The 23,062-nt window shown below is 57.7% G+C and overlaps 9 protein-coding genes across 9 annotated transcripts; 6 read left to right on the top strand and 3 right to left on the bottom strand.

The window, feature by feature from the left end:
- Nucleotides 1–715: 715 nt before the first annotated feature.
- On the top strand, nucleotides 716–4,360 carry BO80DRAFT_354445 (putative C2H2 finger domain protein; the record flags this gene model as incomplete). The annotated part of the gene is made up of 1 exon (XM_025715701.1): nucleotides 716–4,360. One exon carries the CDS (start codon nucleotides 716–718, stop codon nucleotides 4,358–4,360), a length of 3,645 nt encoding a protein of 1,214 aa, XP_025575867.1.
- Nucleotides 4,361–6,214: 1,854 nt separating this feature from the next.
- BO80DRAFT_61999 (uncharacterized protein) lies at nucleotides 6,215–7,111 on the bottom strand. The gene has a single exon (XM_025724642.1). It carries the CDS (start codon nucleotides 6,883–6,885, stop codon nucleotides 6,397–6,399), a length of 489 nt encoding a protein of 162 aa, XP_025575866.1. The 5' UTR covers nucleotides 6,886–7,111; the 3' UTR covers nucleotides 6,215–6,396.
- On the top strand, nucleotides 7,112–8,026 carry BO80DRAFT_61998 (uncharacterized protein). The gene has a single exon (XM_025724641.1). It carries the CDS (start codon nucleotides 7,339–7,341, stop codon nucleotides 7,954–7,956), a length of 618 nt encoding a protein of 205 aa, XP_025575865.1. The 5' UTR covers nucleotides 7,112–7,338; the 3' UTR covers nucleotides 7,957–8,026.
- Nucleotides 8,018–11,071, top strand: BO80DRAFT_434446 (putative C2H2 finger domain protein; the record flags this gene model as incomplete). Its single annotated transcript, XM_025720873.1, has 6 exons — nucleotides 8,018–8,026; nucleotides 8,126–8,856; nucleotides 8,912–9,175; nucleotides 9,236–9,922; nucleotides 9,982–10,879; nucleotides 10,937–11,071. 6 exons carry the CDS (start codon nucleotides 8,018–8,020, stop codon nucleotides 11,069–11,071), a joined length of 2,724 nt encoding a protein of 907 aa, XP_025575864.1.
- A 30-nt stretch (nucleotides 11,072–11,101) lies between these two features.
- On the bottom strand, nucleotides 11,102–11,954 carry BO80DRAFT_381033 (uncharacterized protein). Its single transcript, XM_025716824.1, has 3 exons — nucleotides 11,713–11,954; nucleotides 11,389–11,515; nucleotides 11,102–11,329 (listed from the first exon to the last, which is right to left on the bottom strand). The coding sequence occupies exons 1-3, from the start codon at nucleotides 11,851–11,853 to the stop codon at nucleotides 11,274–11,276; spliced, it is 324 nt and encodes a 107-aa protein (XP_025575863.1). The 5' UTR covers nucleotides 11,854–11,954; the 3' UTR covers nucleotides 11,102–11,273.
- Nucleotides 11,955–12,581: 627 nt separating this feature from the next.
- On the top strand, nucleotides 12,582–13,260 carry BO80DRAFT_381026 (uncharacterized protein; the record flags this gene model as incomplete). Its single annotated transcript, XM_025716823.1, has 1 exon — nucleotides 12,582–13,260. A coding segment is annotated over one exon (329 nt), but the record flags the coding sequence as incomplete, so codon positions are not given.
- Nucleotides 13,261–13,313: 53 nt separating this feature from the next.
- BO80DRAFT_354581 (chromatin segregase YTA7) lies at nucleotides 13,314–18,362 on the top strand (the record flags this gene model as incomplete). The annotated part of the gene is made up of 2 exons (XM_025715707.1): nucleotides 13,314–15,426; nucleotides 15,481–18,362. The coding sequence occupies 2 exons, from the start codon at nucleotides 13,314–13,316 to the stop codon at nucleotides 18,360–18,362; spliced, it is 4,995 nt and encodes a 1,664-aa protein (XP_025575861.1).
- A 285-nt stretch (nucleotides 18,363–18,647) lies between these two features.
- On the top strand, nucleotides 18,648–20,109 carry BO80DRAFT_61821 (Sec63 complex subunit SEC66). The gene is made up of 3 exons (XM_025724639.1): nucleotides 18,648–19,032; nucleotides 19,127–19,434; nucleotides 19,550–20,109. Exons 1-3 carry the CDS (start codon nucleotides 18,933–18,935, stop codon nucleotides 19,946–19,948), a joined length of 807 nt encoding a protein of 268 aa, XP_025575860.1. The 5' UTR covers nucleotides 18,648–18,932; the 3' UTR covers nucleotides 19,949–20,109.
- Nucleotides 20,110–20,151: 42 nt separating this feature from the next.
- BO80DRAFT_424734 (pentatricopeptide repeat protein) lies at nucleotides 20,152–22,941 on the bottom strand. Its single transcript, XM_025719353.1, has one exon. It carries the CDS (start codon nucleotides 22,833–22,835, stop codon nucleotides 20,271–20,273), a length of 2,565 nt encoding a protein of 854 aa, XP_025575859.1. The 5' UTR covers nucleotides 22,836–22,941; the 3' UTR covers nucleotides 20,152–20,270.
- Nucleotides 22,942–23,062: the final 121 nt, after the last annotated feature.

Below are 23,062 nucleotides of genomic sequence, written 5' to 3'. Positions count from 1 at the left end.
TCACCCCTCTTGTCCCGTCGCTCGTTCCGCTTTCTTCGTTCCTCATTGTCTCCGGTGTGACTGCGGCTCTCCCGCCGGCCCTATCCTTATCACCACCACCATCGCCCCCACGCTCTTCTGGCTTCCTTCTTCTACCACCACGGCCACCACCACCACCACCATTACTACCATCCTTCACTTCCTCCCGTACCTTACCATTCCTTTTGGATTATTTCAGTCTTCTGGTCGCTCCACCTGCTCCGTGGTCCCGCTTAGTCGAACCTTCGCCTGGATCCTCCGTCACTTTTCTTCAACCTCTCGTGATCGGGTACGCCAATCCGGACTCGTCGCTGCTCATTCCTCCCGCTTACTACGACGCCTGCGCTGCTTACCCACCCACACCATCTTGCGCCCGTCCTCCACTATCAGATTAAAGGGGCATTCCTGAATAATTCCTACGCAATCAGATCTCTGCTGCTCCTCCCCGGCCGCCCCTCCAGAAGTTACTGCTACGCCATTCGATCCTGTCCCGATTGCGATCGCTGGAGTGCCCTGAGTACCTTCCATGTCGATCTAGAAATGCGACCCCGAAGTCTTGAATCCTGGTCTCTGTGTGCAGTACGGTTCACCTAGACCCACAAAACCACCTCGGAGGAGAGCAGAACCCAGTATCTCAAAAAAACATACAGTTGCCGGTTGTTGGTGCGAGCGTCTGGCGATCGAACCGGCTGCAACCATGTCCACTTTATCCCCGCAGCTCGTTCAGAACGAGTCGCCGACCGATGTGACTTTCTACGATTCCACTTACCACGACCCTTACCTTTCGGCCCCATTGGACCCGGATGAAGCCTCGTTCAAGTCCTCCGCCATCAGACTGACACCTGTCAGCGGCGAAGACCATAGCACAGGGCACCCATCGTCCCCTCTACGTATTCAAACGCATAGCGACATGGCTGACGCCAATAACGAGGGCCTCGCAGCTTCTTACTCCGAGTTTCTTAGTCCAACAGAGGATTTCTCAAGTGACATGAGTGCCCACACGTCCCCTAGCGCCGACATCCTGTCGGTGGGATTTGGCATGCACATGGAGCTGGGACCCAGCGGTCTGCACCGTGATAATGCCATGGCTCTGGACGTACCGGAAATTGCACCGGAGTTGCTTAGTGCCCCACCGGGAGAAATATCGTCCCCATCAACTATGCTATCGCCTCAGCCAGCTGGTTTGAATCATACCAGTAGCCCAGGTCTGCTCCCAGATTCGGGCAGTGTTAGGATCCACGCTGAACATGAGACCTCAGCTCGCCAGCCCCAGGCGCTGTCATTAATCACATGTCCTCCCAGTGATAACCTCAGTGTCCATGCGGCTCCTGACTCGGCTAGGGCAAGAAGCCCGATCGTCAAGATCGAAAGCTACTCTCGTGGTGATTCCCCAGTCAGAGATGCCTCTTTGACAGGGCGACGGCGGAGCCTGTCCTCCACGCACCTTTCACCAAACGACATGACCAGTGAATCAGAACCCGATGGCTTGGAAGAAGAGTACCGGGGAAGTGGTCTGAATTACAGTGTCACGCGAGCGCAGGATGGCTCCTGGATTCCCAACATAGCCACCGGGCAAGCAGGGGTTGGGCCTTCATCACGGGAAGACATCTACGTTATGAGTCCGAACGATATGGATACTCAGCGACGACTGGATGAGAAGAATGCCGACATTCAATCATGGTCGGTATCAGTAAGCGCTGCGAACAGTGAGGCAGGAGATGACGACACCCCTTTCCTTTGTGGCAATAGAAGGCACATGGGAGGGAGGCGTAGGGCGAAAAGTGCCGGCGATCCTTCACTTCAGCCGGACTACTTCAACTTGAAATCTCGATTACTGGAGCCCGCCATTCCGGGTCCTGGCCTTCTACTCCATGAGAGCAGCGATGACGAGATGAGCGAAGGTGGGTCGGAGGGTGCAGAGAGCCGATCGGATTCGCCGGCCGCCAGTGTCAATGAGGCTAGGTGGGCACAAGGGGACACCGAGCTCATCCCTTCGCCAGAGCAGCCCAGACCCGAAGATGACGAGCCATCCCCCCATCAATTTCTGGGGGCTCCTCCGTGGCGGGATTTGGCGCACGACCCATCGCCCCAGGCAACACGGATGCAGCCATCGAGCTCGAGCGCAGCCATGGTGGAATATCAACGACGAGCCAAGGATATTGACACCGCATCCCGGTCGGCAACCTGGGGCACACGGCATCTGAATGACGCAGAAGTGAACAGTATTATTGGTCCCGGCGGCTCCTTTGAGACCCTGTCCATCAGTAACGATAAAAGCAAAAAGCACGAGAGGAGAAGTAGTCTCCGTAAGTTTCTCCACAGGAAGCCGTCGGCCAGCAACCTGAAGCGGCGGTTATCGGATCTTTCGATCATCCCTCCCAGCACAGAGGGCGCCAGCAGAGACGACGAGATCAAGAGCCCCCCGGTGAGGAAGGACAGCTTTCCGCATCGGCTGAGCCTTGGCCGATCTAGATCTCCTAGCCTGAGCACTGGCGGCGCTGTGATTGCCATTGCTGGTCAGATGGCCGCTATCGGAGGCAAGGACTCCCTCAGGGCTGCATCGCCGAATTCAGCCACGGGTCATTGGCCTCATCTCAAGGTCCGGGGAAGAAGCAGGAGTGAGCTACCAAGGGCTTCAGCACCCGGCCTGATCGACTTGATGACAAGTCACGGTGGACCTCCTGTCCCCAATATCGTCTACTCGCCACGAGCGACCGACCATGGCGAGGCCACGCAGAAAAGCCCGGAAGTGAACCCCGCTGCGGGCCATGCAGATGATGAAGACGACGACATGGCGGATGAGAAAGGAGTGGTGATGCAGTTCCCGGTTCCGTCGCATTTGCCGGTTCCCACGCTCGAGGGGTTCAGGAACCAGATTACCCAGCTGAACCCCCGACTTCCACCCGCACTGGTGGACCGCTTTTCCCACGAGCAACTTCGTCGGTACCGAAAGCTGGTCGAGAGCAAACAGAGCCACACACGCGCAATTAGTCAGAGGAAATGCCCCTCCGGCAATTACTGCTTTGCGCTGGGTGGCGAGGCTAAGCTGCTAGCACCTCGCACTAGCCCCGAGGCTGCGCACACGCAGTTTCATATTCCCGGGCATGGGGAAGTCGATGACGATCCCCACCAGCTTGGAGAAAGCGCAGTCACTGCGGCGCAGTTTCCCCCGGGGGTACCATTGCCCCCGGTCAAGCGGTTGCCAGCGGAATTCGAATGCCCAGTATGCTTCCAGGTCAAGGAGTTCCGGAAACCATCTGATTGGACCAAGCATGTCCACGAAGATGTGCAGCCATTCACTTGTACCTTTCCTCACTGCTCAGACCCCAAATCATTCAAGCGTAAAGCGGATTGGGTCCGACACGAAAGTGAACGACACCGACAATTGGAGTGGTGGACGTGTACGGTGCCTGATTGCCATCATACCTGCTACCGAAAGGATAATTTCGTGCAGCACCTTGTCAGGGAGCATAAAATGCCAGAACCCAAAGTCAAGAAGGCGAAAGGGCAAGGGTCGGCAAGCAAGACGAAGGGTGACCCGGGGTCTCCGGATCTGCAGGATGAAGTCAATCGCGAGCGAGAGATTGAACAGCTGTGGGACCTGGTAGAGCGATGTCGACATGACACGCTGAAAGGTCCCAAGGACGAACCATGTCGCTTCTGCGGCAACGTTTGTAGCAGCTGGAAGAAATTAACGGTGCACTTGGCCAAGCACATGGAACAGATCGCCATGCCGGTTTTGGCGCTTGTAAATGAAAGGGATCTTTCATCGAACGAGACTACGGGGCCTGCTGGTGGTGGGCCAGATTCTGGCCCCGATCCAGGGACCTCCACGCCAGAAGCCAGCCGTTTTATGCCAAGGTTGGATGGGGTCGAGGGATCCTCGGCGGTGTCGACGGATTTCACGCAGGCACCGTACGCCAGCAACAATGCCGAGAGGCGTCAGGAGCCTATGATGTCCTTCCACCCATCATATCCTCCCCACTTGACAACCATGCCTGGCGGTTGGATCTCCGCCGAGCCTGAGTCAATTGACGCGTACGATGATGCGCCCACACTCCTGCCAGGGGGAGCTGTGGACCAGACGCGGCTCATGCCGATACATCAAAATTCGGTCACCTATCCACCCCCTTTCAACACTGGCCCTCGACTCCGAGTCCCCAACCAGAATCTCAGTGGGTTGCAGGACCCGTATAGTTTCGCCATGTCCCCCACGGAGATGCAGCCCGCGTACGATCACCAGGGGCCGGTTTACGTATCACCTTCGGCGGAGCACGGCTATGGGTACCAGGGATCGATGCCGCCGGCTATGCCTTACGTTCCGGGAGGCTACCGAGAATAGCCCTAAAGCTCGATCTGGAGAGGAGACAGCGCAACGACTCACGGGGCTTACGACCCTAGCGCAGCGGTTGCAGATCGTGGGGGTGGTTGTTGGAATGTGGTTGGAACGGTCGCCCCAGGACGACTCCGTTCTTTCCCCAATGTCGACTTTTATTAATTAATTTATGTTCGCTGTAATCTCCTTTGGGAATCAGCTCTGTATCGCTTGATCTGCATTTATCTATATACCCACCATTGGATTGAACATTGGACCATTGACCTTTCTTGGGAAGGAATATTGTATGCATGCCACTGTCGGGGAGCAATATGTCTGCTAGAACCCCTCTTCTCCTGCGACCCCTTCCCCCTCTTTCTCCCGTGGTGGCCCATCTAGTTCTTGGGCTTTGAATTAGTGGTGCTCGGAGGTTTACCCTGGATGCTTGGGGGGGTATCTAATAGATGGCGCCCGCCGTCCCTAGAGGAGCAATACTGGGCTCGGAAGGCGGGCAGGCAGGGCCGGGACGACGACTAGTCGAGCATCTATTGCCCTGTGTGCTACGGTATGCAGGCTGCACGCGTGGCCCCCAAATTGTCAATTGGTCGGGGCGGCGTGATTGGAGGAGAGGGGGATGCACGTCGCAGACAGGCTTCACGGCACAGTGCAGCGGGTCCTGAGAGGATGGCTTCCGGAGCGCAGCCAACGCAGGACGGAGGATTCCGACGTAGCTGCCTGTCAACGCCGGGTCGGAGAAGGGGAAGCCAACGGTCGATCAACCACCCTGGCTGATGCACCGGACGGGGGGGGAGGGGGGGGGGGAACGAAAGCATGGCCCCGTGGTTGGGACAGGGAGTGCACCGCCATGGGGCTTGCAAGGCCCAACGGGAACCCCTGGGAAGAGATCCCCGAGCCCATCGGGCCCGATCTGAAGCTGAAGGGGGATATTTTTAGGCCGAAAAGGGACGATGATGAGGGGGAAGGGGAACCGATGAACGAAGGAAGGCCAGGGATCCACGGGGGATGTGCCAGTCCCAGACCGCATTGGCTTGCTCAGTGCTGGGGGGGGTTGAGAAGGGCACTAATTTAGTCGATCGGCAGCGATGGAGCTACGCTACGCTATACGCTACACGCTACCCGCTTCCTGCTCCCTCGCCAGTCTCCAGCATCGGGGCCTGGGCGAGAGATTTTGAGATTGGGCTGCATCTGTCGGGGGGAAAAGGTACTGTCGGTCGGTCGGTCGGTCGGTCGGTCGGTCGGTCGTGTGCCCAGCTGCCAGGGGGGGGGAAAGAGATAGCGAGATAGTGAGATAGGGCCGGAAGGGAATCTCTAACTCTACTAGTCCTATATCCGTCTATCAGATAGACTGCTGCAGTGTGATGGCTCGTCGGTAGATCAAGAACGGCCATCCCTGAGGATCGGCTGGCTGGGGTCGCTAACTCGTCCATCCTCTCGATCGGAGTCTTCACCTCGCCCGGACTAAGGCGCGTGAGCCAGCCGGTTGGAAAGGCGCGAGGTCCAAGTAGGTTAAGTCCATCTCCATCCGCCATCCATCCTCAGCATCTCCATCCTCCTTCTCCCCATCAACTACGGGCGATCTTCGGCGCATCCGTCGGCGAGTGACGAACAGGCTTTCGGGGGCCCTCCTTACAGGCACAGCCACCGTTAGTCCGGCCGATGTATGTACATCCGCAGAAGGATGTCGCGGAGGATGTCCTGCCATCCGCGAAGGTTCGCCCCGTCTTTGTGACGAAGGTGTGCGAGGGTGGTCAAGGGGAGACGGATGAAGGACTCACTGAATGAATGAACGAGTGAACGAATGACCCTGCAGCCAATCGAGCTGCGGCCGCGTGATGATCGCTCGACCACCTTACATGCGAGAGACGAGCGACTTCCTCCGTCCTGACCAACCCAAGCGGCCTGACGGATTACTTGTCCAAGGATGGCGGAAGGAGACTGCTGGGCGGGCGCTGTCTTGATTCAATCATTCAATCATTCAATCATTCACTCAGTCATTCACTCATTCACTCATTCATCCGCCCCCTCTTCTCCTCCCCTTCCAGTCAAGCTCCGGCTGCGGTGCTGATGCTGCTGATGCTGCTGCTGTTCGCGTGCCATGGGGCGAGGCTCCGAGGAGATGCTTCATCGTCCATGTCCATCCTACTTCCCAAGGGAGCTGAGCAGGCGGAAAGATAAATGCTGATGGTGGTGATTATCCTGCAGGACGGAGGAGCCACTGGGTGACTGGGGAAGGAATGAGAGGACGCGAAGAACAAGAAAAAAAAAAGAAACAAGACGAATAGGGGAAAAAACAAATATGAACCCCGAAAAAATAAATGAAACTGAAATAAATTTATTAAAGTATGTAAAAACAAAAATGGTAGCCCAGGAGATCCCAAAGACAAGTCTCCAGCACCGAAGAGGAAGCGAAGAAGATGAGTGGCCGTTGAAGGAAAGAAAGGGACAGCCGCCAACGCGGCCACTACTACTACTACTAGTAGTAGTAGTAGTATGGCTGATAATTGAAGTGGTTTCGCTCGCTGCGGCTTCATCGCATCGCGATCGACTGGGTACTTCCGCGGACCTCGCTAGCAAGTCGCGACACCCGTCAGTCGGGTCCGACTACTGTCACTAGTAGTATCCATCCTATCCATCCATTCATCCATCTCTCCATCTATCTCTCTACCGGTCTGACAGGTCCTAGTGGAAGAGACGGAATCGACGATGACCTAGAACCTGACACTACAGGTATACTACAGACACTACAGACAGGTCCTGCTGCTGGCTAGCTGTCATTCCGTCCCTCGCCGGCTCGATCGATCGGAGACCGACCCCCCAAGCATGGCGATGCTCGCCCTGCAGCGCCAAAATAAAAATAAAATGAAAATGAAAATGAAAAAAGGGCATTCCGCTGACATGCCAATGGCCTCGATTAGCTCCTGTCACGGCCGGTCGATGCTTTTGCTCAACTCGGCCCTCGACACGTTATCGCGTGGGGTTCCGTGATGGGGATAATCGGTCGATCATACCTCGTCGGGGCCCCGGCATTGCTTTTTCCCTCTTGGTCTGCTCCATGGGATTCTCTTGGTCGCGCGCTCGCTCTCTCGCTGCTGCTGCTGCTGCTGCTGCTGCGGCATCTTCCAGTCAGCAATCCTCGCATGCTTAGCCTGATTCCCTTCTCGTCTTTCCCCTCTTTCTTCGCTCAGTTGCTTTTTTTTCCCCTCTGGGCTTCTCTCATCCTTCCTCCTTTCTTTTTCATTTCTTTTCTTCTTTCCCTCACCCGGCTCATTTTCTTCTCGTGTTTTCCTTTTTCTGGCGTTGCTCCTGCTCGCCGGCCCAAATATATTTCTTCAGTGATACGCGGGCGATCTGCCGGGGGCTTCATCATTTCGTTCCTCTCAGCTGGGAACCACCTTAACAGACATCCAGACCGACGAGGCCCCGAAACGGAAACAATCCTGACAATCATAGGGCCGTTGTGGCTCGTCATCGCCTGCTCTGAATTGACTCCGATCGGCTCATCACTTGCGACGGAGCCCGTCCCCTCCTGCTATATGATAAACCGCCAGGCCTCCGCCCTCTGCTCCTCTGTCGCCAGAGGCTGTCTTCCATCACGGCAATAACACCCCGAGAACGCGGATGAGCGCGCTCTTGTAAACTCTTGAACATCTCACCGTTGCCAAGATGAGTGGTGTAAGTTGCAATTCTGTCTCGCGGGCCGACCAGATATATATCTTGTATAGATGTCGGTCCGCCCCAGTGCCACGCACAAGCTGACCCCATGTGACTTAGACATCCGATCCCAGCAAGCACTGGGATAATTCCAGTGATATCCTCCAAGGCATCATGGGTTCCCGGGCAATGCCCCCTTCTTCGCACCTGGACCTCTCATCGGACGGGCTGTCGCCGTCCGATCTTACCCTGGGCGACCCAGCATCCTTCCTGGGCTTCCAGTTTGCGTCCGATCAAGCCATCCCTCAACCCACTCATTCATCCATCCTCCACCCATGGCCACTGTACCACAAACCATCACCATCACCGCTCCCTCAACTATTCGATACGTCCGCCTACCCTCCCCTGACGCGATGGAGAAATGAGCCAGACGCCTGGAACCCCCTTCAAACGTCAAGGCCAATGAACCCCGCTGCATTCGTCATCCCACGGACTCACCAAGTCTACGGCTTCGATCGCCGGTCTTCGAGTGGCCATCACAGTACGCCCTCGGAGGCTGACAGCCAGTACACCAGTCTCCATCTATCTGATTCAGGATATAGTACGCAGGGGTGCACCACGCGCTCTGTGGCTGCCTCGTATGCACTCGATTCAGCCTGCAGCCCGTTTCTGGCACCCCTGGAGCATGAGCAGGATGATCGAGTCTCCGCATTGGACCTCAACTCGGCACCGTATGGCGACGCCATTGATCCTCTAGACAGGATAGATTCCCCGTCCCTGCTGTGCCAGGACGTGATCAAGTGCGACTATCCCGGCTGCCAATGGACCGGAAAGTGTCCTTCTGACAAGAGGTACGCCATCCTGGGTGCTCGGGCCGGACAAGAGCTGGTAAGCTGACCTCCACAGAAAACACGAAGCGAGACACAAAAAACTGTTCAAATGCGACGAGCCCAACTGCGCCCGCAAGGAAGGGTTTGGTACTATCAACGACCTCGCTCGCCACAAGAAGTGCGTCCATAAACAGGAGCCGGAGCGGGGGCCGAAAGTTCTTTACATGTGCTTCGGGCATAACTGCCCGCGGAGGAATAAGAAATGGCCCCGATTGGATAACTTTCGCCAACACCTGGCTCGGATGCACAATGATGAGGATGTAGATGAGCTGTTGAGAAAGTAAGTCAAACGGCTCCCGGCGCATCAGCTAGAAGGGTGGACAATTAATGCATCATCCAGATCGCATGAGTGGTATGAAACGTGCGTGAAACCGCAGGAGCTGGGGCCCTCCTTCCTTGATTCCCTGTCGGACGAAGCATCGACCCTACCAGCTGAGCCAGCTGCTCAGCCAAATGGGATCACGGAGGATCTTGGCCCAAACCCTTCGGCCTCCTTTCCGGCGGCGTTTCCTTCTTCGGAGACCCCCACACCAGACACTGTCATGAAAATGAACGACGAGTACAAGGACCCCGCCTTCGACCATGCATCGGTGCAACCGCCACTTGCAAAGCCACACCCCAGTGAGCTGCCCGCCCTGAGGGCCCTCAACCTGGACTCTTCGTTGGACCAGAAAGTTCGCCTTCCCACCCAGCTGGACACCGCCAAGAGTGGGAAGATGGACGACATGGTGAACGAAGCGGCGCTCAACATGATCAATGCCATGACCAAGGCCATGAACACCAATGAGCGACGGCGAAGCCAGCAATCGGATGTGGGGGAGGAGATGGTGGATCAAAATGGGGAGCTGTCGGACCGAAAGCGCGATATGCTGCAGAGGATCTTGTCTGCCGCCCTGGATCGGCTTTCTGGACAGCCTGGCGCCAACCACACTGCCCCCCAAGACATCTTAGGTGACGACAGTGAAAAGAAAGGCTGGATTCAGTGCGAGTTCTGCACGAAGCGGACGCGCCTGCGGTGCGAGATGAAGTAAGTCGGGCTCAATGATTTTTGTTGTCACGGGAGGTTCCTGACTGGCCGGCCACAAGGAAGCATAAGAAGCGCCACGAACGGCCGTATGGGTGCACGTTTGCCAAGTGTAACAAGACATTTGGTAGCAAGGCTGACTGGAAGCGACACGAGAACTCCCAGCACTTCCACGCGCAGTGCTGGCGCTGCACCCTGTCGGATGCCACCCAAGAAGATCTCCCGTGCGCCCGATTATTTTATCGTCAGGAGATATACGTCCAACACTTGAAGAAGCACCATGACGTCGATGAGGACGAGGAGGTCCGGGCGGCCCTATGCAAGAACCGCATCAACCGCGATGGGGACCCGCGGCCCTCACACTACTGGTGCGGCTTTTGTCGGGTCCTGCTTCCCCTGAAAACCCAGGGAGTCGGCGCCTGGAATGAACGCTACAACCACATCGATGTTGAACACTTCAAAAAGGGCGAGCGCGTGGAAGACTGGCTGCTCCCGTCTGGGCACCTGACCAAAAGTCAGGAGCGTGAAGAACTGAAGAAACAAAGGACGGATGGGAATGGGTACGAGAGCGAGCCTGCCATGGACGAGAACAGTGATGATGAGTCGGTGAACAGCGACTATGCTGTCGACCAGGAGCCACTGCTTGACGATACGATGGCGATTGACGAGGAGCCCACGCCCGATCTATCGTCGGAATTGGGCGGCGACTCGCTTCCCCATAATCGGTCCATGACATATCCTTTCCCCGGCGCATCGAACCTGCGAAAGCGGAAGCTCCCATCGCAGTCCACCGTTGGCCCTTACCGAAGTAACGAGCCAGGCGTTCCCCGTCTGGTGAAAAGGTCGAAGGCCGATTCGGACCATGTGCCGGGGGCATCATTGGGATCGTTCTACACTGGCGCCGACCGCATGTTGTCGGAGCCGAGTCGACTGTCTCCCGAGCTAGACTCGGCTTTCTGCGTGAGTCTACCCCCGACCGATTCGCATCTAACTGCAGGTTCACTGACTGGAATCCAGTGCCAGTGCAAGCAAGGGCCATTTGCCTTGGCGTATACCCACCAATGTCCGTGTTGTCACCATGGGTTGTGTGACGGGTGCGAGGGCCGGAATGCATCTACCAGCGATGCATATATGGTTGGGGAGCCATCATGACAGGGGGAGCATGTAACTTTACACACGTCCAGTCTACCCATTTTCATAGCGTTTGGATATACACTCAACGAAGACACGCAAGCCACAGACCAACAAACAGACTTCCTAGATGTTCCACATAGGACGTAAAGGGTATATATTAATTCAGGACAGAGACCACTGTAAAGATAAATCATCCACGGACAGGGGACAGCCACATCCTCTACTTCTGCGCATCCGTCAGTTCCTTGGCCTTCTGCTCCAGCGCCGCAACGGTCTCTGTCCGTTCCCATTAGCCATCATCCGCACGGAGAAACGAGGAAACCACAACTACATACGATTCTTCTCATACTTCGACTCATCCATCTCCAACTTCAACCACGTCCAGTACAGCACCTGGTAGGTGAAAATCGCGCCCAGAAAGACCTTGGCAAAGGGGCTCACGAAGAGCTTGTATCGGGCCATCTGCATGAGCTGTTAGATTCCCTGTTTTGGTTGGTCGTAGACAAAAGAAAATCCAAGCCAGAGGCAATACGTGGAAGTCCCCAGAAATCAGGGAGTGTTCGAGCATGTATGTTACATTGTCCGATGCAATTGGGGGTAGGCAGATCGGGGAAGAAGTGGGTGAAGAGGAGAGGGAGGGGGGGGGGAATAGAACTTACACCTTCCCGGTACGCGCTGGGTTCATTGGCGGACCATTTGGGAGTCGAGGACGTTAAGGTTCTTTTGTTGGGGATGGAGCGGACAGAGGAGATAGAGGAGGGGAGTCTGGTGCGAAAAAGGGGGAGATAACGGGGGAGCATCTTGTGTCTGTATTTCAACTCTTTTGAGTGAATTGTAATAAAGTACTAAACGAAGCGATAATGGGAATGGTGGTTCTAGGTTGGGGGATGGATTGTATATATATGCAAAAGCTCCGCCATGGATAACCGGAGAAAGCGAGCAAAAGCCGTCCAGTCTGTCCGTCCGCACTCCGCTGACTCAGCCCACCCCTAGTCAGTAGTCACATGATATCAAGCGAGCCGGCGGCAATCATGGGCGAAAGCGCTCGAACCAGCGGGGAGGAGTCAAAAGGCGATAAGCTTCGTGGGGAAAATTGTCCTAGCTTCGGGGTGCTGGGGCTTACTTCTGGGTTCTTTTGTCTGTCTTTCTTACATCTACTGCTTGTCTTCTTTTTTTTTTTATTTTTATTTTTATTTTTCAGATGGGTGGGGTTTTGTTGGGTGGGTTCAGACGAAGGGCAGAGGGTAAGAGATCAGGAGGGAGTTTTCTTTTTGATTCAGTAAGTGATGGTGTCGGGGAATGGGATGGGTGTGAGGGTTTCTGGTTTACGTGGTTTCACGGGAACTGGATATGGCAGTTTGGGGATGGGAGCCGCCGGTGGTGTGGTGGTGACCAAATGAAGGTAGGAAATGGAATGGCCCGGCCTCAGGCGGGTAGCGCTAGACTGTTTTAAGGGTGTGGCGCGGGTGCCCGGGCGAGTGAAGGAGTGTGTGGCTGGGCAGCACCCGAGTTGGCAGTTTGGTTTGGTTTGGGTTGGTGTCCCCCCGTCATGCTATCGCTCTTACTGCTGCTGCTCATGCTGAGCATCTGTTGTTCCATCGTGGGATTCTGGTCTTGGGGATCGATCTGATCGGATTTCTTCACTCCTTTCACTTTTTTCATCTTTTCAGAGGCACTTCACTTGCCTCCCTCTCTCCCCTCCCCCTGTGCTTAGCAGCTGCATGCGACGCGTCCCTTCCGGTTGGTCAGTCCGTGAGCCTCAGTTCCATTCATTTCCCTTCGCTGCTCGCCCGGCTCCCTCTGCGCATTGCGCTTCGCCCTCGTCCCCCGTGTTTATATATACGACTGCTCCGGTGACTGGGCCATCCCTGGGCCTACTTCTTCCCCGATCCTTATCCCTTCCCTTCCGGTCTGCATTCACCGTTGATGGCTGCCGCGGCCGGTCACAATTGTTGGTTTTCATGAGAACGGTCTCGTCGCTCGCTGAGTCCGAGGTCTGTGTTTGGGTGTCTGTCCATCGGCGATTATCCATTTGACCTGCCCTGTCAATCCGCCATTCAATCTTCTCCCATTGTCTCCCGTAAGTGTGTTCGGCTCCTCCCTGTCAGTTCTTCTGCGCGGCCGGTCATCCCCTCGTTCGCATGGTCGGCGTCTTTCTTTCTCTCTCTCCCCCCGTTTCCCTCTGGTCGCTCTCTCACTTGCTGTACTTCCTCCACCACCCACCTCTCATCTGTTCCCCTCCGCACCCATGATCGCTGACATGGCTATCTTCAAAAGACCCCCTGTCTGGCGCGGCGTCATGCCTCGTGCAAAGCGTTCCATCGAGGAGATGGCCAACAAGTCCGACTCGGACGACGACGACTACAGTGACCACCCCGTGCGCCCCGCCCGCCGCTCCGCCTCCCGAACGAAATCGAAGAAGAAGTCGAAGCCCGTGAAGAAGAGGGCCCGTCGCGATTCCGACGACGATCTCCTGTCCGATGAAGAGATCTTCGACGAGGCCGATGAACTCTCGTTCGAGGAGTCCGAGCAAGAGGAGGATGACCTCAACGCCCAACGGAATGCACGCGGGCTCGTCGCTCGCAGGGCGGCCACGAACCGGCCGATCTACAACGAAGGCGAATCCAGCAGTATCGAGGACGATTCCAACAATGATGAGATGGCTCAAACCCCCCCACCGAAACGCAAAAGTACCGTCGTTACGCTCAAGGTCGGCAACGCCCTGAAGCGCCAGGCTCCGCTGGAGAACTTCCCGGGCCCTCGCCGGGTCACCCGACGCACTCGGGACCCTTCAGAAGACTTCCATGCCCTGACCACTTCCGGACGTCATATGGAAACGGTGGAGCGGAGAGCCACACATAGCCCGGAGATAGAGCGTCGCCGGGGGTCCCGTGGCTCGAAACGGGCCCCGGTGCTCGAAGAGGAAGAGGAAGAGGAGATGCAGCCGAAGCAGGAGGACGACGAGATGATCGATGAAACAACCATGGAAGTCAAAGGTTCTCAGCTGGAGATCATGGAGAGCGATGTTCAGATCAGCTTTGAAGAAGCCCCGCCTGCAGCAGGTGAGGGCCACGAAACCACGGCAGATGATGAAGGCTTTGTCCCCGAATCCGAGAACGGCGACGCGAAGGACGATGGCGATGACGACGAGGACGACGATGAGGGCCCGACGACCCGGAGGAGGAATCGACCCAACCGGAGCCAGCAAGCGGATGAGGAGATCGAGCAGCCCGAAGACGATGAGTCGGCACACCCTCGTCGGTCCAGTCGCAAGAAACCGAAGAGTTCCCAGCGCAAACGCGACGATGAAGAGAGCGATTTCGAACCCGAGGAAGAAGAGTCGAATGATGATGACGACGAGGTATCACAGTCTGGGAAGTCGCATGCTTCTCCACGCAAAGGAAGCCAGGCCCATGACGATGATGAGGACAGCTCCGCCGGCCGTCGCCCTGGCCTCCGCAAGCGAGCATCGCGATCCCGTGGACAGTCAGAGGCCGGTGCCGATATCGCAGAGGAGCTTGCGGAGGAGCTGGAGGATCTACGAGGCGGTCGCTCTCGCCGGCGAGTGCAACCGGAGATCGTCTACGAGAAGCCTCGGCGGAGCCGGAAGGATGTCGACTACCGGATCATCCGGCCCGACCTGATTCTCCCCATCGAGGAGGCCGAGAACGAGGTCAACGAATCGCCTTCGCGCCGTGGCCGGGGAGGTGGCGGCGGCAGCTGGCAACGCACCCTGTTCCCTACGTATGGCCCTTTCGGAGGCGGCGGGCCGTCTGCCATTCTGGGTCCCCCGGGCGTGCCTGCTGCCACGGGTGGCGTCGATAGTGATAGCAGTGACGACGAGGGCATGCAGCACCCCAAGGGCAGTATTAGTGGTCCCACGTCGGGCCATGGACAGCCGGGTCTCGGCCTCCTAGGTACCCAGACTCACAGTGCCGATGCCGCCCAGGGCCACTCCGGGACGCCTGCCAATCTCGGGAAGATCAAGGACAAGCAAACGCTGGCGGACGCCGACCCGCTGGGAGTGGACATGAGCGTCAACTTTGACAGCGTTGGAGGCTTGCAGGGCCACATTGACCAGCTGAAGGAGATGGTGTCCCTGCCGCTGCTGTACCCGGAGATCTTTCAACGCTTCCACATTGTGCCTCCTCGCGGTGTCCTCTTCCATGGACCTCCCGGAACTGGTAAGACGCTGCTCGCCAGAGCCCTGGCGAATAGTGTCAGCTCGAATGGCCGCAAGGTGACCTTCTACATGCGAAAGGGAGCCGACGCGTTGAGTAAATGGGTGGGTGAGGCGGAGCGACAACTTCGGCTTCTCTTCGATGAGGCTCGCAAGACTCAGCCTAGTATTATCTTCTTTGACGAAATCGATGGTAAGCGCATCCCCGGGGATTGGATAACCAGGGCATCTCAGCTAACTCCTCTAGGACTGGCTCCCGTGCGGTCGAGCAAGCAGGAACAGATTCATGCCTCGATCGTGTCGACTCTGTTGGCGTTGATGGATGGCATGGATGGCCGCGGGCAAGTCATCGTCATTGGCGCGACGAACCGTCCCGACTCGATTGACCCGGCTCTTCGCCGCCCCGGCCGTTTCGACCGCGAGTTCTACTTTCCGCTGCCTAACACCGAAGGTCGACGCGCGATTCTGGATATCCACACCAAGGGCTGGGATCCGCCGCTGCCGAGCCCGATCAAGGATGAGCTTGCGGAGATCACCAAGGGCTACGGAGGTGCCGATCTTCGGGCGCTCTGCACGGAAGCAGCCCTCAATGCGGTGCAAAGACGATACCCCCAAATCTACAAATCCAACGAGAAGCTCCTCATCGATCCGAAAACCATCGAGGTGACCCCCAAGGATTTCATGCTGGCGATCAAGAAGATGGTGCCGTCGTCCGAGCGGTCGACCTCATCGGGGGCCTCGCCGCTTCCCAACGCGGTTGAGCCTTTGCTGCGCGCGCCACTCGCCGAGATCAAGGACCTGTTGTCGTTGATCCTCCCGCAGCGCAAGAGGCTCACCGCATTAGAAGAGGCCCAATTCGAGGAACCGGAAGGATCCGGCAGCTTCCAGCGCGAACAGATGCAGCAGGAATTCGACCGGTCCCGGGTCTTCCGACCACGCCTGCTGCTGCGCGGGCCGCTGGGGATGGGCCAGCAGTATCTGGCCGGCGCCCTCCTGCACCATTTTGAGGGACTCCACGTCCAAGCATTCGATCTCCCCACCCTGCTTAGTGACTCCACGCGGTCTCCCGAGGCCGCTGTGATCCAGCTTTTCGCCGAGGTCAAGAGACACAAACCGAGTGTGATCTATATCCCGAACATCCAGGCTTGGTCTGATACGGTGGGACATGCCGTGATGTCTACCTTCATGGGCCTGCTGCGGTCGGTTCCTCCGACGGATCCTGTGCTGCTTCTCGGCGTGCAGGAGTCAGTTGGCGAGGACGTGGATGTCGGGGTGCAGAGGCACTTGTTCGGCTTCTCCAAGAAAAACTTTTACGATCTGAAAGCGCCCGCGAACGAGGCTCGCTACGAGTATTTCGCCAAGGTGATCGACTACGTCAAGACATCGCCTGCCCACTTCCCTGACCCGGAAAACCGCAAGAAGCGGGAGCTCGAGACCTTGGACATTGCGCCCCCGCCAGCCCCCAAGCCGGCCACCCCGCTCTCCAAGGAGCAGCTCAAGGCGCAGAAGAAGAAGGATCACCAAACTCTCAACCTGCTCAAGATCCGGATCCAGCCTATCATGGACCAAATCAAGAAGTACAAGCGGTTCCGCACCGGCGTGATCGACGAGTCCCAGATCCGCTACCTGTGGGAAGAGGAGGACCCGAACATCGTGACGAGTGATCTGCCGATTGAACACCGAACCACCTTCCGGCCGTTTGAGAAGGCGTATGACAAAAATGGAGTGCCGGGACTGCGCGAGACCGTGTCCGGCAAGTTCTTCTACAACCTGGAGATCGTCACCATCGAGAAGCGTCTCTCCAATGGGTACTACAAGCGCCCCAAGGACTTCCTGGGGGATATCAAACGGCTCGCCAAGGACGCCCGGCAGCTGGGCGAGCAAGAGCGGCTGCTGCGGGCCAACGAGCTCCTCTCCAATGTCGAAGTGGACATTGCCACCATCGAGCAGACCGAGCCCGCGCTCGTGGCGGAATGCGAAGGGGTGTACGTGCGAGAATTGGAACGCGAGAAGATTGCCATTGAAAAGGCGCGGAAGGCGGCCGAGGAAGAGGCGGAGGGCTTTATCGGCCGCGGGGCGACGACCCGAGTGCCGCACGGCAACACCGAGTCGGGCCCCTCCAGTGGCCCGGTGGTGCTGGGCGAGGCCTTCCCCGAGAGCGGCCCGAAAGAGACGGACCGGCCGGTGACGCCGACGCGGACGGTGAGCTTCACCAACGGCTACCATCCCGGGGGCGGCTCGGATCTCAACGACCTCAGTACGCATGCGCTCACCAGCAATGGGTCATTCCGCGCGGACGGCGAGGGCGACACCTACATGACCAACTCGGACCAGTCGGTCGATAAGGAGACGCTGAACAGCTCGTTCGGGCCGTCGGCGCAACCCAAACCGGCCTACTCGCTGACGGCGCCGTCGCAGCAGGTGCGGCGGGAGTCGGGCATCTCGAGCTTCTCGCAGAAGGGGCCGGTGACGCCCATGGCCCCGGGGTCTCAGCCGCACGACTACACTAACGAAGCGTCCACGACGCAGACGACGTCGGACAAGAAGTCCTCGGAGCAGTCTTCGGCGCCGAATCCGTTCACGCAGAGTCCGGTGGCCGCGCACGGCATGCGACATGACTTTCCGGATCTCACACAGTATCCGGACCGGGTGTCGCAGGAGGAGCATCTGCCCGACACGCAGCAGGGGGACAGTAGCCAGCCGTCGCCCCGCCCCATGGGGGAGCTGGCCCATCTGGACAACGGCACGGCGCAACGGCCGCAGCCCCCGGTGCCACTGTTTGAGAACGCGAGCAAGCCGTCCTCCCATGTGCCGGCCAACCTGCAGTCGCTGCTGAACAACGAGGACCTGTCGCCGAAGCTGACGCTGGACCACGAGTACGTGGAGAGCCTCCACGAGCAACTGACGCAGCGGACGAGCGGGTGCAGCGTGGAGCAGCTGGAGCAGATCCAGACCAACCTCATGGACTACCTGTGGCGGACGCGGGGGGAGTGGAATCGGAGCAAGGTGGCGGCGGGGATCCAGGACACGTTCAACGAGGTGCTGGAGGACATGCAGGCGATGCAGGAGATTGGGCCGATCAGCCAGAAGACGAAGGAGCAGCTGGGGGCGTCGCTGTATCCGCTGTAGATTTTGCTTTCTGTTTTGTGCGGGGTTTGGTTCTAGGGATACCTTTTGAAGCGACCATGGGATTTGTGTACTGCGAAGGATGGCATTCCCGGCATTGGCATCTCGTCGCGTTGCGGTTGGGACTTCGGGCTGCGTGGGCGGACTTTTGTGTGCGTTTCTTCTTGCATGTATTTGACTGGTGTAGATATACGTGTCATCCTATACTATGCTCTGATCTCCTTGATCTCGTGGATGATTCTGGCTGGGAGGTTTATCTTATCGGCCCGGCGACGGCCAAGACACCAGGCTGGCCTTTCAGGGTCCTCGCCGCCTCCGCTCTTCCGCTGCGCATCTTGATTCCGCAACACTTCCACGACACACACACCCCTGGCTGGGTTGATTTCTTGCGGTGCAATTGACCGATTATTCATTCGTTGTCGGGAATCCCCCTATGTTCCACATTTAACGGAACCACCATTATCCACCGCCATCACCGCCGCCCGACCTGGTCCGCCACCACCACATACCCACCTACAAACCTCCCACCACACCACACCACCTCACCCTACTAACCACAACCCAACCACCAAAATGGTCAACTGGCTCACCCTCGCCGTCCCCTTCGCCTACCTAGGTGTTCTCCTCGGCTCCCTCGCCACCTTTTCCTCCCTCTACCGCAAGCGCAAAGCCCGTATGCCCCCTACCCCAACCCCAACCCCAAACTCCCAACTCCTCAAACCAGCATACCACACGACGACGACACACTAACACCCAAGAAACCCCAGAAAAATCCCTCTCCCTCTCCCCCTGGTTCCCCGCGCACACCCAACGCGACATCTACTTCTCCCTCCTCCACCTGGACCCGAAAGACAACAACCCTCATGAGAAGGGCAAAAAAGTCCCAGACAGCGTGCTCAAATCGGCACTCCTCCGTCGCGCCATCGAAGACATTCAACGCGTCATGGCCCTCCGGAATCAGAAACAGGCTCTAGCGATGCTCCTCCAACGCGGCAGTGTCGGGGATGATCTTTGGCAGCGGTTTGTGCGTGCCGAGAAGGAAATGGAGGAGGAGGTTCGGGATGTCGTTGCTGAGGTATTTTTTCCCAATCCCTCTTTTTTCTATTTGGGTTTTTTGGGGACTTGGGCTGGGGTGTAGGGGGGGGGGGTAAAGGAAGGGATTTGCTAATTTGTTCCTGGGATGTGAACAGGCTAACGCTTACGTCCCCGGTTGGGGTCAAACGATCTTTCAATCCGCGAATGAAATGCTCAATAATGCGATTTATCGGGAACGCATGGAGAAGCATCAGGCGAAGTTGGAGGAGGAGAAGCAGTGGTGGGAGAAGAAGAAGGAGGGGTATATGAAGGAGTTGGATCCCGAGTCTGCTTCTGCTTCTCCTGCTGCTGCTGCTGCTGCTGCGGCAGCGGAAGAGAAGAAGGTCGAGGCGAGTGCGGCGGCGAGTGAGTCTGGGTCTGGGGAGGCCACGCCGGCTACCAAGACGCCTGAGTCGTCGGGGGCGCCGCCTTCGGTGGCTGGCAGTGATGATGATGCGGTGTTGGTGGAGAAGGATGAGCAGGCTGCTGGGGGGAATAAGAAGGGGGCGAATTAGATGGTGTTGGTTGGTTTTTTTATGGCTTTGTAGATCGGTTGGGTGTATGTTTGTTTATGGTCAATTTTATACCTTTTTTTTTTTTCTTTTCCCCGGGCTCAGGGTGTAGTGTGATGGCTGTTGAGGATGGAGAATTCTGTCATTCGGGTATCGTCTGGTGGGTGATCTGCCAACCGATGCAGACAGAGACTACGGCGGACTGCGGCACATCAAGAGACTTCTATTATACATGCATATATCAATGTCTAATACCTTTTTTATATACACAGGAAACCCGAACGCCAGCCATGCTTACGCCCTCCCACTATGTCCACAGTTTTGCTCACAAAAGCAAGTCACCGGCATCGACAGACTCCCCCAGATCCAATTCTCTCACCCCCATTTCCGAAGCCGCCGCCGCAATCTGTCCCTCCACGGACTCGGCATCCCCCACTGCCCGGCCCATCACGACCCGCAGCAGCTCGGCCATCACCTCCAGCTGGTACTGCTCGCGCTCGGTGGGCTCGAGATCGTCCAGTTCCAGCCCCCGCGCCGCGAGAGCCCCCCTCTTGCGATTGCTGAGGATCTCCACCAGCCGGTTCACGTGCCCGATGTTCTCCTTGCTCTTGGGCGTGCTGGACAGGCGTCGGAGACGTCGCTTGGGCGTGTCCGCGGGAACCCCCGCGAGCCGCGCGACCTGCAGCACGATCAGGCGCGCCGTGGTGTCGTTGGGGAAGAAGCCGAACAGGGCCCGCATCGAGTACAAGGCCACGAGCGTCCCCGGGAGGTCCTTGGAAAGACAGAAGCACCGGATGATTTGGTCGTAGAGCTCCTTGGAGAATTCCTCCCGCGCGGTGGCCTGCCCGCGGGCCGGGAGCCGGGCGTGCCAGCGCATCATGTCCGAGAAGAGATGGCGAGCGGATGGGAAGCCCGTCACATAGGCGGTGCGGCCGCGGTCGTATTGCAGCTTGCCGCAGTCCCAGAGGCACGCGTACGTTTCCAGGTCTGGCCGGGTCGAGGCCGACATGGCCTGGTACTTGTCCCAGAGCGACCCGAGGTCTTGTTTCCGGAGCTCTGCATAGAGGAGATGGTTCATGAAGTACGAGTTCGGTTGGATCCGGCCATCGCCTAAGCATTTGACCAGGTATCGGATCATGTCGTCGTCACTCCTCCGGGTGTAGTGAAGCAGGAGGATCGAAAAGGTCTCGATGGTTGCGGCCGGCATCGGTCGTTTCATGAACTCAGGCAGGCGGATGCTCTCCGCACTCGCTTTGACGTCGAGTCGGGGAGCCTTCGCCGACGAGTTGGCGCGTGTCCAGACCAGGTCGATCCTTTGCTGGACCATGGCCCAGCCGAGGCGTTCGGCCTTTTCTTGAGCGGAGTTGCTCCCATCACGCAGCCAGGCGGCGATGACACCGTTGAGGTGCTTGGCGTCCGGCTTGACACCTCGTTCGTACATCAACTCAATGACCATGGCGGCCGAATCGACCTCGCCCATCCCGATCAGTTTCTTCATCCAGCTGGCGTAGAAGAACCGATTCTGAAATTTCCGGGGCAGGACTGTCAGGGTCGAGAGGGATACCTTGTTCACATCCTGTTCCGAGACACTGGACGCTTGAAGGTTGCCAACCAAGCCGACAGCGGCCTTGTACAGGGACGTCGAGTCGTGCCGGGGGTCTCCGGTCACCATCATATCCTTGAACACGGCGATGGCGAGACCCAGCCGGCCCGCTTTGAGGAAACCGATACTGACCTTGTCATAGTCGTCCATGGTCATATTCCGCTCCAGGAACGCTTTCAGTTGCAGATACAGCGCCCACGCTTTGACTTCCGCCTCCTTCCCCGAGCGTCGGCCCCAGGCCGTGATCACCGGAATGAGGATATGCGGTTGGCGCGACTTATCGTTTGCCAGAAAGGCCAGGGCGATGTCCTGTGCCCGCTGAGGGTTGTCTTCCGCCGCAAACAGCCGGACTCCTAACTTCCAATACGCCTCCAGGTCTTCCTTGCTCTGACAGAGGTCCGCCTGATAGGCTTCCCACTGATCTAGAGCCGCTTGAGTATCCCCGGTTTCATGAAGGGTTTCGATGTAAGAAAGGATCCGAGGCGTGGAAAGGGCCAGACCGGCCGACATGGCGTCTTCAGCCAGTGTTCGTATGCGCGCGGTTTCCTCTCTCTTGATGGGCCCTTTGGGCGCCTGAGAGTCCCACAGGAGGTTTAAGGTCTCCTCCGACATCGACCTCAAAAACCCAGGGACGACCTGTTTGCATCGACGGTACCATTTCCACAGGTCCTGCTGCCAGCGCAGATTAAAGTCCCCGCTCGCGATTCGTCGGAGGCATCCGTTGAACTTGTCGACATACGGCTGCAGGTCCGAGTCCTCCGATTGAACTTCGTAGGGGCGTCGGACAAGCCGCTTAGCGGCCTCTTCGTCCTCCCCGTCTGACTGCCAGTCCTCCTCCTCCCTCATTATCTTTTCGAATTCCTCCTTGAAGAGACCGTCGAGTTCCTTGTCGTAGAGATCCCTAAGGTTGATGTCGGCTTCCTCGCCTTCCTCCGCGGCATGTTTTCGCAGGGCTTCCAGCGCAATAGCCCGGTCCTTCTCGGGCAGTTCTCGCATGAACTGACTGTCGGGGCCGAAAGGGTCTTTCAGAGCCTCGAGCTCCTCGGTCAGCCGGGTCAGCTCATCTTCAACCTCCTTCTGTTCGGCGCGCTGCTCCGCCTCCGGGTCCACTCTCCTCCTCGTCTTGCTTTTGCGCGTGTCCTGTTCGTAGAAGGTGACTTTGTTGTTGTTGGGACCGCCAAAGTGAATGGAGCGCGGCGCTACAGCGGAGAATGCTCGCGGCAAAGACGGGCGTCCGCGGGCCACATGCTGATACCACCGAGCTCCTCGGACAGCCTGGCGGAGCATGAAGTATGAGCGATTAGATCATCGGACAAAGGGCGGGGTCTAGGTAAAGGATCAGAACAGACCGACGAATGATGGAGGAGATGGGATGGCAAGAGGAAAAGTGTGGGAGTCGGAAGGCGAAGAAGAGAAAGAGAAAGAGAAGCTCCGCGGCGGAAAACCATTTCGTCCCGTTCGGGCTTAGCGCCCCCGCGAGCTCGATCGCCGCCCAGGAATCCAGGCCGCCATTC

Source organism: Aspergillus ibericus (genome assembly GCF_003184845.1).
Source record: "Aspergillus ibericus CBS 121593 unplaced genomic scaffold BO80scaffold_17, whole genome shotgun sequence".
In the NCBI taxonomy this organism is placed as follows: domain Eukaryota; kingdom Fungi; phylum Ascomycota; class Eurotiomycetes; order Eurotiales; family Aspergillaceae; genus Aspergillus; species Aspergillus ibericus.
The sequence above is the reverse complement of the archived record's forward strand: the minus strand, read 5'-3'. Positions and strand labels throughout refer to the sequence as shown.

What these genes read in the sequence shown, in the direction of transcription:
- BO80DRAFT_61999 (XM_025724642.1), bottom strand. Translation starts at nt 6,885, where the DNA reads ATGAAGCCGCAGCGAGCGAAACCACTTCAATTATCAGCCATACTACTA.
- BO80DRAFT_424734 (XM_025719353.1), bottom strand. Translation starts at nt 22,835, where the DNA reads ATGCTCCGCCAGGCTGTCCGAGGAGCTCGGTGGTATCAGCATGTGGCC.
- BO80DRAFT_381033 (XM_025716824.1), bottom strand. Translation starts at nt 11,853, where the DNA reads ATGCTCCCCCGTTATCTCCCCCTTTTTCGCACCAGACTCCCCTCCTCT. An exon ending in CCAGCGCGTACCGGGAAGGT is followed by an intron (nt 11,516 to 11,712) that starts GTAAGTTCTATT and finishes CAGCTCATGCAG; the next exon opens with ATGGCCCGATACAAGCTCTT. An exon ending in GTCGAAGTATGAGAAGAATC is followed by an intron (nt 11,330 to 11,388) that starts GTATGTAGTTGT and finishes GGGAACGGACAG; the next exon opens with AGACCGTTGCGGCGCTGGAG.
- BO80DRAFT_61998 (XM_025724641.1), top strand. Translation starts at nt 7,339, where the DNA reads ATGGGGATAATCGGTCGATCATACCTCGTCGGGGCCCCGGCATTGCTT.
- BO80DRAFT_61821 (XM_025724639.1), top strand. Translation starts at nt 18,933, where the DNA reads ATGGTCAACTGGCTCACCCTCGCCGTCCCCTTCGCCTACCTAGGTGTT. An exon ending in CTACCGCAAGCGCAAAGCCC is followed by an intron (nt 19,033 to 19,126) that starts GTATGCCCCCTA and finishes AAGAAACCCCAG; the next exon opens with AAAAATCCCTCTCCCTCTCC. An exon ending in TTCGGGATGTCGTTGCTGAG is followed by an intron (nt 19,435 to 19,549) that starts GTATTTTTTCCC and finishes GGATGTGAACAG; the next exon opens with GCTAACGCTTACGTCCCCGG.